The sequence below is a fragment of the Trichoderma asperellum genome, chromosome 6 (assembly GCF_020647865.1).
Source record: "Trichoderma asperellum chromosome 6, complete sequence".
NCBI classification, from domain to species: Eukaryota; Fungi; Ascomycota; class Sordariomycetes; order Hypocreales; family Hypocreaceae; genus Trichoderma; species Trichoderma asperellum.
The window spans coordinates 2886410-2900883 of NC_089420.1; the positions used below are offsets into that span (position 1 = coordinate 2886410).

The window sequence follows — 14474 nt, forward strand, 5'->3', positions numbered from 1 at the left end:
AAAAAAAAATGCTACGTAAGGGGTATGTATTTATGATATGATGGTTGATGAGAGATATGAGAGATGTGTGACATGATGTGACGTGATGTAACATGATTTCGCTGCTTGATGCCCATTTCCTCCTCTTCTTTCCTTTTCATATGCCATTTGGTGCGAGATGATACAAAAAAAAAAAAAAAAAAAAAAAACGAAAACGCCCATGCTAAATATGTGGATAGATAGGAGATTTATACATGTGTCGATGATATGTGCATCTACCTCCCCCCTTTTCAACGGCGTCAACAGACGCCATGCAACTTTGAATGCTTCGAAAGAAGAGCAGGTAAAAAAAAAAGAAAAGAAAAGAAAACAAGAGAGGAGAGAGTTGAAGCTCCTCAATCAATCAGCCTGCTCTGCCACCGCTGCCGGTGCCGATGCCGGTGTCGTCGTTGCTTGCGCCAAAGTCACCGATCCATATCCAATTCCCTTCCGCCTTCCTCTCAACAGCGCGCCCAGAGCTTTCCCCAAAGCCGGCATATCAGTCAATATCGAAACATGTCCTCTGTCAGTGCTCACTCTCCCGCCCTTGGCAATGGAGTATCCCTCCGGCAGCATGCTCTCCCGGGCGAGCACCACGCCGTCGCCGGGTCGAAAGACCAGCTCGTCGTACGCGTCGGAGCAAGGAATGGCGTCGCGGCCGTTGACCCGGGCCGCGTACACGGTGGGGATGCTCTTGCCGTAGATTACGGCCAGGGGAGGATATGCGTTGGCCTCCTGGTGGGCTGGATTATGCGCCAGTTCTGAGCGGAACTGCTTGACAGATGCCAGCGTGCGGGTGAGATATTCGTAGTTGCGGCGGAAGAGTGCTGGGTCGATGGACGGCGAGGGCGGAGAGGGAGGCAAGTTGCTGTCGTGAGAGTAAGGGGCTTGAGAGGGCGGGATGCTCAAGGTGTGGCGGTGATTCTGGGGTTTGCGGCCACTGCTGCCGCCAAACTGCGGTGCCATGGAGGCGCGGCCCTGGGGATTGTTGTTGCTAGCAGCGGCATCGTCCTTGCTGGCTGGGTCGGGTCCCGACATGGAATTCCGCCTCTTGTCGGATTTGCTAGGCCGCAGCAGCGCATTAGGGAAGAAGGCGGCCAGGGGCGAATGTTGAGGTTGTTGATTGTAGGGCGGCAGAGGCGGTGCCACGCAGGGGCTCAGATGATACTTGACCCAGTTCTCCGGGTTGAAGAAGTCGACGGGATATTCCTCGCCAGTGTACTTGTCCAGGAAGAGGAATCCATCGTCTGGCAGCAACGCAAACGACGTGCGGATGGAGAAGTTGACCTGCGCGGTGAGCAGCTTGTCGTTGAACAGCACCGCGTCGCCATTGCGCATCGGCCCCAGGATGTTGATGCACCGCATGGGAGTTCCGCAGTACATGACGCCGGCAAACAGGTCCGGCTGCTGGTTCACCGCGTGGCGCGTAATCAGGCCGCCAAGGCTGTGCGCGATGACAATGGCGCCGCGAGACTCGATGGGCACGCCGAGCTGGTTCGAAGGCAAGGCTCGCAGAAACTCCAGGAGCCTCTTTGACGATCGAGCAGGGCTGAGCCGCCAGTCGTAGCCGTAGTCCCACACACGGAGACGCCCCGAGCGCGCGTTTTCGCATGAGCGCAGCTTCTTGAAGAACTTGCGCGAGATGTCAATGGGCCCAATGTGCTGCAGCATGCCGGATGGGAAGATGCGCTCCTCCATCGTCTCTTCGTCCTCATCGTCCAGGCCTACCTCGAGGTTCGCTTTTCGCAGGTTGAGCCCCAGCTTGACCGGCGCCCAGAGCTGCTGGTGCGGCGGCTCGGCAGATCGCAGGATCGAGCCACGATATCCTCCCATGACGACAATATCGCCCGTCAGCTCGTCCAAAACACGGTCAAGACGTTCCGAGTCGTCAATGGTAGTTTCCTTGGGGGCTTCCTTGGGAGCATCGAGGTTCTGCTTGGAATGATTGGCCGGCTCGTTGGAAAAGATGCCATTGAGGGATATGGTGGACCTCCTGGATATGGCCTGCAGCCCAGCCAAGCCCGGAATGTTGGGGATCTTGAAGTTGGGCACGTCGGGCAGGCTGTGCTTGATGGCCATGAAGCGGACGTTGACCATGTCGCGGACGTCGGTGAAGCGATCATCGTCGCCAAGAGAAGAGGCGCGAGACAGGCTGTGATACAGCATGCTGTCGTCAGACGTTGTCCTGCGCAGCAGCGGCGGTTTTGATGCTGCAGAAGCGGCACCGGCAGCAGCATCTGGACTTGACGGAGAATCAGGTGCATGCCGGGGAGGAGAATCCGAGGCGTGGCCGCCGCGGCGCCGGGAAGCGTCAGACCGGCTTCGATGGGTCAGTTTTCCATCCGCAAAGCTCGGCCGCAACGACTTGGGCAACGATGGGAGTAGATGCGAGGGGAATGCCTGCTGCAGCTTCTTCAGCGCCTCCTGGCCCGCTGATCTTGATCGTTGGCGAGTTGGCTCAAAGGCTGCATGGAGAATGCCGCGAGCTTCGCTAAAGGGCTTTCCATCCTTGGTCGACTGCTGAGATTTCCATGGAGAGGGCGGGCTTTGTCGTCGAGGCGAGGTCATGGGTGCAGGCCCCAGCGTAGGAACAGGCTTTCCATTGAGTTGAGTTTCCGGCAGAGGAAGAGACGTCGATTGAGGCAGCGATGGCGCTGTCGCTTCCGGCGTTGTGTCTCCATCTCCGTCGTCGTCGCCATATACTTGCGGCTCGTCAAAGTAGCCGTGGCCTCCTGGCCTCTGCAGTGCCGCGGCCTTTTCGGTTGCGGGCGTGCGTAACGAGGTCAGATGGCTGGCTGCTGCGCTCATGGCAGGCTGCAGAAAGGCCTGGGCGTCATCCTGGTCCCGGCACACGGAGTCATCCGAAAGATTCTCATCCTCGCCAGAGTCTCCGGCGTTGATGCCGGGTGGCGGCGGTGCCCCCGGCGCGGTCTTGGTGGCGTTCATTGTATTCGTGTGAGACTGTCTTGATCCATATGCTCCGTGCAATCCGAAGTCTGGATGTGATGTGATGTGCTAAAGAGTCACCTTGGCAAATAAAAAGGAGATTAAAAAGAAAAATGAGAAAATGAGAAAATTCAATTCCTCTGGGAGAGCTGGGATTAAATGCAAAGCAGCAGAGCTCTCTCTGCACCGCGGGCTGTGTGTGTTATCTGAACGTTTATATGACGTGAATGACAATCGACCAATAAGGGGTGCAGATCGATCTGGTTCAATGATGCTTGTTTGTTGTCCCTAGCGAACCAGTAGCCCGGGTAAGGCAGGCAGACGTCAGAAAGTAGGCTGGAGCTATGCAACGGCGGATGCGAGTGAGAAATCAAACAAGAACAGGGACAGGAACAGGAACAGGCGTGGCTCAGGTTCCGCGTATTTCAGGGTGCCAAGATCCTCTGCTTGGCTTGGGCGAAACGGCACGAGAGCAGAGCAGAGCAAAGCAAAGCACAATGGCCGAGGAAGGCCAAGAGCACAGGATCCAAAGCCTTATTATACAAGGCATGGGCTGAGGAAGCCGAGCCACCCGGCGCTGCGCACGCCTGGAGCAGCGGCCAACGAGCCAAAGCTCCGTGGATCGAAGAAAAAATAGAGTCGCACGCCGGGTCGTGATTGGCCGCCGCGGTGCTTAGCTGGGCCTGGCTAGAGCTGGTTGCTAGTCGCCTCTCCATAAAACGCAGCTCAGATACCGTCAGATCTGGACAGGGCCATCAGTTGGGCAGCCTCGGATCTGTAATACATACCTATTGGTACTCCTGCAGTAAAGCATCCATGGCAAAGGAACCTGGAATGGCGGCGTGCATGCGCCAGCACTAAGCCCAAAGCTGGCTGCAATCGTCGCCGGCGCAATTCCATGATTTCATTGCCATCGTCCATGTCCGCCAGGGCCGTCCCTTGCACTGCGGACGAACAGACTCGCAGCAAGGCCGACTGCGCTACGGGTCTGGCTGGATCCCGCCAAAAGCCCCCAGCCTCCCGTGTTTTGCTCTTCTCCCACTGCTGCCACGATCGTGCATGGTACAGTGTTGTTGTATGTGATGTATGTGTTGTATGGGTACACCAAGTCCAAGCAGTGCTAGCAGCATCGACAAACCCCCGTCTTGTCCGTCCTTCATCCGCATTTTCCCATGTGATTGATGGCATCTGGCCGGACTTGACTCGATCCCGCCCCGGTTTTTCACCACCGTTATGTACTTTATATACCGCAAGTTCCCATGCAGTGTCGTGTGTCTGCATGGGGGTTTCGGGCCATTGTCTAGCAGAGATGCCAAAGATGATGCGTGATTCCAGCACATAGCTAGAACAGAAGCTCCAAACGGCGAGGGCAAGGCACTGGAGCCTCCTCCTCTGCCCCGTATTCCGCACCTCTGGCAGGCCCATCACCAGCCCCAGCGAGCGCGCTTACGTGTGTTTCTCCTTTTCTTCCCACGTTTTTGGTCGTTGCCGGTCCAAGCAGAATAAGATCAATGCTAATTATAACCGCGCTGGCAGCTTAACTCGACGCTAGATGAACTCGACGCTGCTTACGCTGCGGTACCTTTTTGTCCCCTTCTTTTTTACTTTTTGCACGCTTCCAAAGTTCAGGGACCGACCCGCGGATGAAGCCATGTGGCCAATGCCGACTGCAGAGATAGCCATGGGGGTGCGCCCGCATCCATCTTGACGGCAGAAGTCTGCTGTATGGAGGGGGGGCGTCGGTGCCTCGGACATTCGCATCGCAACTTGTTGCCGCGGACATTTGCATCGAATCTTGTTGCCGCATTCATGTTGGGCGGAGGCTTACACGCACCCGCAGAACAAAAGTGATATCGCTTATACGTAAAGACACTAATTCTATACGGATTCCATGCCGTGAAAAGATTCTGCAAGACAAGATCAAGCCAGATTATGCAATGCAGCACACTGCCCAAGTGTTCAACAAGCAGAAACATAAACTTTGAAGAATTCATTATTCATTCATTCCTTCCTTCATTCATCCACTCTTCTTTTTAAACATCAGACAAGGGTACCTCTCCCAATTATAATTCAACAGGCCTTCTAAAAATTCCTCTACCACAAAGCAATGCTACAATTGCCTTTGTTCCTCGCCCTCAAACTACGGCAAAATAAAGCAAAGCCCCGTTGACATCCCCATCCATCCCGTCATAGATATAGCTAATAGATCACAAAGAGAGGATTTGATCAGTTACTGATCTATACGTAATCAACACGCCATGGAATACTCATGCTGTATAGTCATGCTGGCCCAGTTTACGTTCAGAACAATGTCTGTGTTGCGGAGCGTTCCATCCATCTCACTGCAGCAGGCCTATTTGGGACATATTCAGCCGCCAAATATCAAACACTACTACATGCATCCTTGTACTACATCTGCAAATATCTCAGCCCTACAATTCTTGCCATTGCCAACTGCACTCTTGCACACTCACCCTGCCTGTTTGTCTATCGCTTTTACAAGCTGCGGCGATTTTGTTACGTCTCCTTTAATCCATCAAAAGCAGGCTGTGAAAATGCCAACCTCCATCAGGATGAGGCTGAGCAGGAAAGATGCCTCCCTACTGTATGGACTATCGAGCACAGTCTAAGAATCCTGTTCCAATTAATATCCCGAGAACAAAAAACGCTGAGCCACCAAATCTTCTCTCATTGCCATCAACTGCAATATGCTATAGATGCCAGACTGACTAACATATCAAATTCCCCATAATAACGTGGCTTTTGTTCCCCATGCCTCGGCAAAACGCCACCCAATAGGGCCACTTTCGCTGCCATCGTTTGGCATCAACGCCTGCCTAGTGGCTGAAACCTTGTCACTGCCAGCATTCAACTCCCAGTGACGACGTTTCTCTCTCCCAATCCTCTCTCACCTCCTCCAACAGCTCTAGACAGCCTTCACAGCCTCATCTGCCAACCAATGCTGAAAGCATCTTGAAAACCAACTTCCTCCCACCATCCAACCCCTCAAGCTCTTCTTGCACGATGACGACACTCCAGCCCCGCCCTCCATACTCAGACGCCGAGCTGCTCGAGCTCTACCCGCCTCGCCTTCACCTCCAGCAAGTCCAGATCCTCCTCCGCCACGGCGAGCGAACGCCCATCAACGCCCGCTTCACCAACACCGGCCTCCCCGCCCACTGGCCCTACTGCAATGCCGTCCGCCACCTGCGCTCTGCCGTGCTGGGCCCCTCCGGGCCGGGCGCCGACCCCGACGTCAACACCTTCACCGACGTCCAGTGGCGGCGTCGCCTCGAGACCTTTGGCGCCGACGACGCCGCAGTCCCGGCCACGGGCCCCAACAGCGACAACCAGCCCACGCTGGACGGCATCTGCGACTTCGGCATGCTGACCGACCGCGGCCGCGAGACCACCTACGCCCTCGGCACGCGCCTCCGCAAGCTCTACGTCGACCACCTCGGCTTCCTGCCCGCCAGCATCAACAACGCCGACTTCCTCTACCTGCGCGCGACGCCCATCCCGCGCGCCCTCGAGTCCATGCAGCAGGCCTTTCTCGGCCTCTACCCGCCTCACACCCGCGCCGCAGACTTCCCCCCGCTGACAATCGTCTCCCGCACGCCCGCCGACGAGACGCTCTTCCCAAACGACAGCAACTGCCGCCGCTTCGCCGCCCTCTCGCGCGCCTTTGCCAACCGCGCCGCCGAGCGCTGGAACGACTCTCCCGAGATGGCCTACCTGACCAAGAAGCTCGGCAAATACATGCCCGAGGACAGTCCTCGCGTGGCCGTCGACGGCAAGCCCCGCCTCAGCGGCCTCATGGACACGGTCAACTCCACGCTCGCCCACGGCCCGGCCACGCGCCTGCCCAAGGACTTTTACGACCCCAAGGCCCGATCCATCATGGACAAGATTGCCGTCGAGGAGTGGTATGCCGGCTACAAGGAGAGCGAGGAGTACCGCACGCTGGCAATTGGCGCGCTGCTGGGCGATGTCGTCTCCCGCATGGTCAGCAGCGCCGAGCGTAGCGTCCCGCTTCCCGACGAGGCGTTTGCACATGCTCCCGGCCAGGCGAAGCCCGAACAGGCGCCCACGAGCAAGAGCAAGAGCAGCAGCAGTCGTCGCATGAGCGATAACGAGGACGACGACGACGGCTTTCGATTCGGCCTCAGCGGCTGTCACGACACCACCCTCGCCGGCGTCCTCGCCAGTCTCGGCGCCTACAACGACAAAGCCTGGCCCCCTTTCACAAGTCACATCGCCATCGAGCTCTTCCGCGACGCTGAAAACGCCCCGCCATCTTCATCTTCATCTTCGTCTTCATCATGGTGGCCCTCATTCCTCCGCACGGCTTCTACCCCTTCCATCGGCCGCACCCCCACCCCAAGCCTCACAGACAAGCAAAAGGTTTCCATGCAGGGCTACTTTGTCCGCCTCCGCTACAACGACGAGCCCGTCACCGTCCCCGGCTGCAAGCTGCCTGGAAATCACCTCGCCGGCGACGAATCCTTCTGCACGCTCGCCGCCTTCAAGGCCATCGTCGACAAGTTCACCCCGCGCGACTGGAAGCAGCAGTGCCGCATGAACACAAAGGCTCCCGCTTTTCCTCAGAAGCCGGAACCTGCTGGGTTCTAAGTAGTGGCTGATGATGATGATGATGATGATGATGAAATAAAGCTTGAAGTAGTTTGTATTGTTTGATTAATGTCTTTGACTTTGAATAACAGTAGCCAATAGTAGTAATGTCATTCTGAGAGATGATAAGAAAAAAGAAGAAAAAAAAAAAAAAGTAGATCCGTCTCTTTGGCTTCGTTAGGTAGATGGTTGATTTGAAAAAGAAAAAGATGGCGAATGGCGTTTACTATGATATACAGCATTTGGTTATACAAGAAGGACTGCGTGTAAACAAGGTAGATGAGATGGTAAATACCGTAAATCACTGCAACAAAAAAGACACCCCATGCTTATACTTGTTATACTTATATACACTCAGCTGTAATCAATTACAAATCTACAATGTTATACCTCTCATCACACACAGAGTATATCAAGCAAAATTTCATATGATATCATCTTATTCAATTGCTCTAGGCGATCGCCCATTAACAAAAGGAAACCTCCATAACGACATAGCATGCAGATGTGTATCCCTCCCCGCCTACAACAAACACCACCACCGGGGGTTTCCATTCATTACATGCCCCCGGCTCTCATCTTCTTTTTCTTTTCAAGGGGGTTTGATTTCTTGTGTTTTTGTTTTCTTAAGCATTTTCATCATTGCCTAATTCCATTCCATACTCTCTTCCTATTAGATAGGCCATTGTTCATAAAAAAAAACAGCCGCTTGGATAATGAACATATATATATGTATCTCCGTGTTAAGCCAGGTTGCTTAAAAAATCTTGCAGTTTCCTTTCTTCTCAGCGCTTTGGGGGGAGGGGAGGGGAGGGGGAGGGGTTAAAAACTCAGGGGGATTTGAAGTGGAAGGTTTTTTAAAAAAAAAAAAAGTTTTGAACATGGTACACCGAAGGAAGTAATTATGAAATATTGTTATAGAACAAAGATGCAAAAAAAAAAGAAAAAGGAAACATGGGAATGAGGAATCCATAAAACAAAGATTTAAGGACAAGGCAGAAGACTCCCAAAGCCAATTACAACAAATTAGGTAAATCCATCCCCGTAACCCCACTCTGTTCATATGCATTGAGAAGTCCCCTAGCAAGGGACTATCTACTATTCGTCAATTTGGCCTAGATTTAGTTGGCCACTTCCTCTTCCACCCAGCCATTCAGGCCTCCCTGGATAGCCAGGCCAAAGCCAGAGGCTCCCATACCACCGTAGCTGGCCTGGTACTGGTGACCACGCCTCTCGCCGTGGCTGCCGTTGCTCTCCGAAGGGCTGATGCCTCCGTTCTCGAATCCAGGCGCAAGGACCGGGAGACTGACGGCGCGGCTGTGCTGGCCACGACCGTTGCCGGGGGCAAGCAGACCGCCGATAGTAGTGGCATTGGACATGCCACCGTTCATGGAATATCCATTGGAAATGCTAGCAGACTGTCCGTGTCCGCCAATAGGGCCCTGTTGAGGGACGTCTAGTGACAAATCATTCGACTGGGCAGTGTTGAACAGAATGTTTTGCTGTACCGACATCTGCTGCTGTTGCTGTTGCTGCTGGTGAGCCTGCTGTTGCATGTGGCTCAGGTACATCGTCAGCGGATTGTTTGAAGCATTGAACAGAGCTGCCGCCGGCTGTGGTGTGTTTCCGTTGGATGGCGAGTTGCTGTTCTGTGAGCCGTTGGGAGGCGGCGACGAGACGCCATCACCACGAGGAGATGAGCTCTGCTGGGCCTGGCGAGGGGCGTTGCCGCATCGATCCTTTCCAAAGTTGACCTTGAACTTTTTGTACTCCTCCTTGCCGCGGATGGCCTCGATGGCCTTGATGGCGTTTGCGATGTTGGTGAAGTTGACAAAGGCGCAGCTCTTCTCGCGGAGAGCGTTGACCAGCTCAATCTCACCGTACTCGGTAAAGTCCTGGCGCAGTCGCTCCTCCGTCCAAGTCTCATCCAGGTTACCAATGTAGACGTTACGCGAAGCTCCACCGCTAACAGCGAGAGCAATAGCAGGTGGCAGGGCACCAGAATGCTTGCCCCAGCCAATCTTGAGTCTTCGGTTGTGAATCATCAGACCCTGCAGGTTGCTGAGGGCATAGAATGACGCGGCAGCTGTGGGGTCAATAAAGGTCACAAAGCAGATGTGCTTGTCTGGGATGTAGCGGATGTGGTGCAACAGACCGCCTCGGACGACGTTGCAAATCTCCTCAATCGTAGTTTCCGGGTGGATGTTGCCGAGGTAGATGGTTCGATTGCCCAGGTTGTTCATTCCGCCAGCGCTTGTGGCGACAGCGGCCGCAGCCACGGACTGCTGAGCGAGGGCATTGGAGATGAGGTCGCGGTCGGCACCGGTAAGCATGTGCGCATAGCCAGGGGCGATTCCCAAATACTGGGCGGCGTTTTGCTGCTGAGTTTTTGAGACGTAGGCGCATCTATCCTTGCCGTAATACACACGACGGGGGGCCTGCCACTTGGCCTCCTGAGGCAACTGGGTCACAGCCTTGATCGCGTTGGCAATGGACAGGTAGTGAACGAAAGCAATGTTCTTCTCGCGAACAATCTTTATGGTGTCAATGGCACCAAACTTGGCAAGGTCTTCGCGCAGTTCCTCGTCGGAGACCTCCTCAGGCAGGTTGCCCAGGTAGACGTTTCGGGACGCGCCAGACTGCTGGACAGCGAGCGCGACGGACGTGGGGACCTGGGACGGCTTGCCCCAGCCAACCTTGATATCTTGACCCTTGATACACAGCTTCTTCAGTATGGCATCAGAGTGGAAGTGGGTGGCGGAGCTAGCATCCAGGAAAGAGATGAAGGCGCAGTTCTTGTCGGGCAGCAGGCGGACGGACTCAATCTGACCACTTCTAACATGGCCCAGGATCTCCTCAGCGCTGGTGTCCGGAGGAATGTTGCCGAGATAGACGGTTCGGCTAGTGCCAGTCACCACGCCAGCGCCCATGGAAACGGGAGACGTAGGCTGAATCGGGCTCTGCATACCGTAAGCTCCAGTAGGCGACTGGGGAGGGAAGAATGAGGGCGCTCCGTAAGTCGAAGGAGACACTAGAGCCTGGTAAGTCTGGGGAGACATGTTGCCCTGCACAGGGCTCGAAATGCCGCCATTGTGCTGCTGGCCGTTGGACTGCTGGTGCTGAGTCTGTTGGAAAGCAGACAGGCCCTGAAACTGAGGGCTGCCAAAGGCGGCTGGGCTTCCGGGCTGGAAGGGGCTACCGAGGAGCAGCTGCGAGGGGAGCAGAGGCGTGAACTGCATGTCAAAAGCCGTGCCTGGGGTCATATCGTGGCCATTCGCCTGGTTCTGGCTCATGTTCTGAGTGTTGAGCGAGGGAATGTTTGCGCGACGAGGGTGACGGTCAGCAAAGCCCGAGACGTTGGAGGTGAAGGCCCCATGCGAAAAGCCAGTATCGCTGTTGGAAGGCTTGGAAGCATGACCAAAGCGCGTACCGTTGGTACCGTTGGGTGCTCCCTGGCCAGCAGATCCGTTGAGTTCCTGCATCCCGAGAAGGTGAGGGGGGACAAGGGAGTCCCGCCCAGCGTGACCAAGAACAGCCGTTTTGAGAGATTTCAGCGTGCCCGGACAAGGCACGAAAACAGGAGACGGATGAGAGAGATTCGAGCAACCGGATTGGTCACGGAACGTTGGATTGCTGAGTTGCTGTGAAAAATCGACCTTGTCCAAAAAGAAGATGCAACGAGTCTCTTGGACGAATTAGGTCGTGAGGTCCACCACAGATCAAATCGCTGTACTATAAAAAGGGGGGGGCCGCGAATGGACAGGGGGTATGTATGCAAAAGCGTCCGTTTGTTTTTTTTTTATCGAAGCAGATTATGAACTGAGAGTCGAGAATGTCCAATTTCCAAGAATTGCAAATATTAAAAAGGCAATAATATGCAAGCTCCTAACAACATAAAGACGGGCCGTAAGCTGCGAAATTGACGGGCCGTTCGGCGTAACGAAAAGAACCGATAACTGGATAAAGCAGGTACGGGTATAATCGAAGAGTGTCGGTGAGCGAGGGTAGCAAAGGCTGGAGGGACGAATAGAGAAGGCCGCAGGGGAGGCGAAGTCCTCGATATGCGAAGAAGCGGATTAGTCGAGCAATAATATTAGTAAGAAATATGAGCAGAATGAACGTGGCCAAACGGTCGAGGCGGCGGTTCCAAGTCGACGAGAGACGGGCAGTCTGCCGCAGAGTTGACGGCGAGCTTTGGCGAACAGGCCAGGGCCCAATTGGCTTCCCAACACTGCGATTGAGGCTGCTGGCTTCAAAGACGCTCCAGTCGATCCAGCTAGGGAAAACGACACGGGTCGAGGTTGCGAACAGTCTAGGGCCTGGCGCAGTTGACTTGTAGGACGAAAGCTCAGTCGGGGGGCCGGGGGATAAAAAAAGAATAACAAGAGGAGCAGCAAGAGAAGAGAGAGAAGAGAGAGAAACGATGGAGCAAATGAAGAGAAAAGAGCAATAAGGGATGAACAGAAATAACGGGCCAAAGGCGAGGCGTGCTCGTAGGACCAGCGGGTATTTTTCTGGCAGAGCGCAACGCGAGCAAGGGGCCGCAAGGGGAGAAGATAAACTAGAAGAAACCCTGAAAGGTCTAGGAGAAAAGAGGGCCGGGCAGAAGCTCGTACAAGGACGAAGGTAGGAGGCGGACGAGGAGCAAAAGCGAGTGGAGGGACAGACAGGAGAGGAAGCGAAAGAGAGAAGCGGACGAGAAGAGAAGACCAGGGGGTTGGATTGGATTTGGATTGGTTTGGTTTAGGTGGTGACCGGTTTCCCTGTACCTGTACCCGTGGGAGTACCGGGTACAAAGGGGTACGAGCGGTGCTCTGCAGCTACAGTGGAAGCAGCGCTGTAATACAGCAGGTATAGGAGCAGCTGGCTGCGGCTACAGCAGAAGGAGCTAGAATACGAAGGGGGAAAAAAGGCTACACATGGCAGCTATATTAGCAGACACACAAGGTGTTTACTCATGTTTAAAAAGAAAGAAACAAAGAAGAGGAAGAAAAGAGTCGCAAATACTAGGTATTATCGATGCCCTGGCCACAGCATACGGGCGTGGTGCAAACAGCAAATGGAGCCTGCCAACGGCAAGCAGCTCAGGTACCCTCCCTTGTACCCGCTACTTGGCGCAATGCTGCTTCTCCGGGGCCAGACCTTTATGATTGAGATGGACAGTTGCCCAAACGGGACGGGGATGGAATTGGCTGCGGTGGCAGTTTAATGACCCGGCGCAGGGGTTTGCAGCTGCACCACCGCCTAGTAGCGCTAACGAGCCACTGAGGAGAGCCACTGGCGCGCGGTTTAGGGGTTGCAGTGGCGTGCAGAGTCCATCTGACAGGGGGGGCAGGAGGCTTTGTCGAACCTTGAGCTTTTTTTCTTTGGGGGGGAAGCACGCGCTCCTCATGTATCTATCCATAGTGAAACAGCTGTAGCGGTACCCTGCCCTTTTCCAGAGAAGCGTTTCCTTTTACACTTTAGCGCAGTGGAGCTTTGCGGGAATGTGGCCCTTTTTTTTCCCTATACATCTTTATCCTTTTTTTTTTGTCCCTCTCTTTTCTTTTTGCTCGTCGAATGTTGAAGACATTTGGGGCAGCCGACGCCTCGCCTAATACGAAGCAAGCAAGATACCGGTATATACCTTGCATGGCACTTATTACACACGAGAATACGGGCAGCACAGACAATTACTCGTAAGCAGTGCTTGAATGCCCTGCGCATGTAGTCAGTATCTGCCTTAGTAGTAGTGCCTAGTACTCCGTACTGCAGCAGGCAATAGAATAGGCGCAAGGCTTTCCCCCTCGATACAGCAGTAAGTACTGTAGTAGCGGCTCAGCAGCAGCGCATCTTTCCGAAGGCCGATTTGCCAGTTTGGAAAAAGGTTCACGATCGCGCCGTGGGATTGGCTGGCCGCGCTGGGATTAGACGGATGCGGCCTCCGTACTGGGTTAGAGCACACAGCAAGCAGGTACTCGTACATGCTGCACAGAAAAGACACGGAGAGGGGGATCCATAACTCGCTGTCAGACGGGGTCAAAGAACCATTGAAGGACCGCCTCCTGGCGCTCTGCTGTCCACGTCAAAGCTGGCAACACACGGCATAAATGGGATCAAAATTGCAGGAAGCAGGCTCATGTGCTGCCCTGCATATTGGTGGTGTAAGCTGTGCAAACTCTAAAGCAAGTCTTCACATGTCAGAGGCGTGGGCTGAGAGCAAAGCACGCATCAAGGATACCGGACGCTATCAAACTAAACTCACGAGGAGCCAGTGAAGCCACGAGTGCTGTAAAATCAAATATGCACATGAAGCCAGATATACACGCAGCTCTGCTCCCACGCAAAAGGAGGAGATTGGGCCTGGCCTGAGCCGCCCAGCCGCAATTCTCACCGCCACGCCTCCAGCAGTAGCGGTACTTGGCCGTGCTAAGAATCCTAGGTGCAGCCATGGCTTGCGCGGTTCGCTGGGCTTCTCCATCTCGACCGCGTCCTAGCGATTCTGCCGTGTACAATTTCGCCGCCTCATGCAGGACAACCCCATTGTCATCTTATTCACTGCGCCTAGCCCCGCGTGCCTGTAGAGGCTTGTCTCGTGGCGGCGGCGGCGGTGGTGGTGGTGCAGCAGCGCATAGCACCTACAAGCACAAGCAGGTATATTCTATTCTTGCTAATTACAAAGCGCTACTAGTGGCAATAGTGGGATGCAGCACGGTGCCTCCCTCCTTGTAGCTTCGATGGACAGTCATCTGCCGCTGCGTGATGTTGCATTTTGCATTGACGAGCTCGGAATGCGCCGCCGCCCCAGCTCCAGCGGCGGCGGGAAGTCTTGGGCACAGGGTCCAGTCCACGCTGGCTACACGCATTGCCGTTGATGCAGTTGCAACCACGGGTCGACT

At 54.7% G+C, this 14474-nt stretch overlaps 4 protein-coding genes across 4 annotated transcripts; 2 read left to right on the forward strand and 2 right to left on the reverse strand.

Annotated features, from left to right (window-relative positions):
* Positions 1 to 26: 26 nt before the first annotated feature.
* Positions 27 to 3592, reverse strand: TrAFT101_010385 (uncharacterized protein). The gene has a single exon (XM_066128943.1). It carries the CDS (start codon positions 2962 to 2964, stop codon positions 379 to 381), a length of 2586 nt encoding a protein of 861 aa, XP_065985069.1. The 5' UTR covers positions 2965 to 3592; the 3' UTR covers positions 27 to 378.
* A 291-nt stretch (positions 3593 to 3883) lies between these two features.
* TrAFT101_010386 (uncharacterized protein) lies at positions 3884 to 4505 on the forward strand (the record flags this gene model as incomplete). Its single annotated transcript, XM_066128944.1, has 3 exons — positions 3884 to 4039; positions 4300 to 4414; positions 4501 to 4505. 3 exons carry the CDS (start codon positions 3884 to 3886, stop codon positions 4503 to 4505), a joined length of 276 nt encoding a protein of 91 aa, XP_065985070.1.
* A 901-nt stretch (positions 4506 to 5406) lies between these two features.
* On the forward strand, positions 5407 to 7887 carry TrAFT101_010387 (uncharacterized protein). Its single transcript, XM_066128945.1, has one exon. It carries the CDS (start codon positions 5989 to 5991, stop codon positions 7594 to 7596), a length of 1608 nt encoding a protein of 535 aa, XP_065985071.1. The 5' UTR covers positions 5407 to 5988; the 3' UTR covers positions 7597 to 7887.
* A 47-nt stretch (positions 7888 to 7934) lies between these two features.
* TrAFT101_010388 (uncharacterized protein) lies at positions 7935 to 12350 on the reverse strand. The gene has a single exon (XM_024907053.2). It carries the CDS (start codon positions 11076 to 11078, stop codon positions 8718 to 8720), a length of 2361 nt encoding a protein of 786 aa, XP_024756182.2. The 5' UTR covers positions 11079 to 12350; the 3' UTR covers positions 7935 to 8717.
* Positions 12351 to 14474: the final 2124 nt, after the last annotated feature.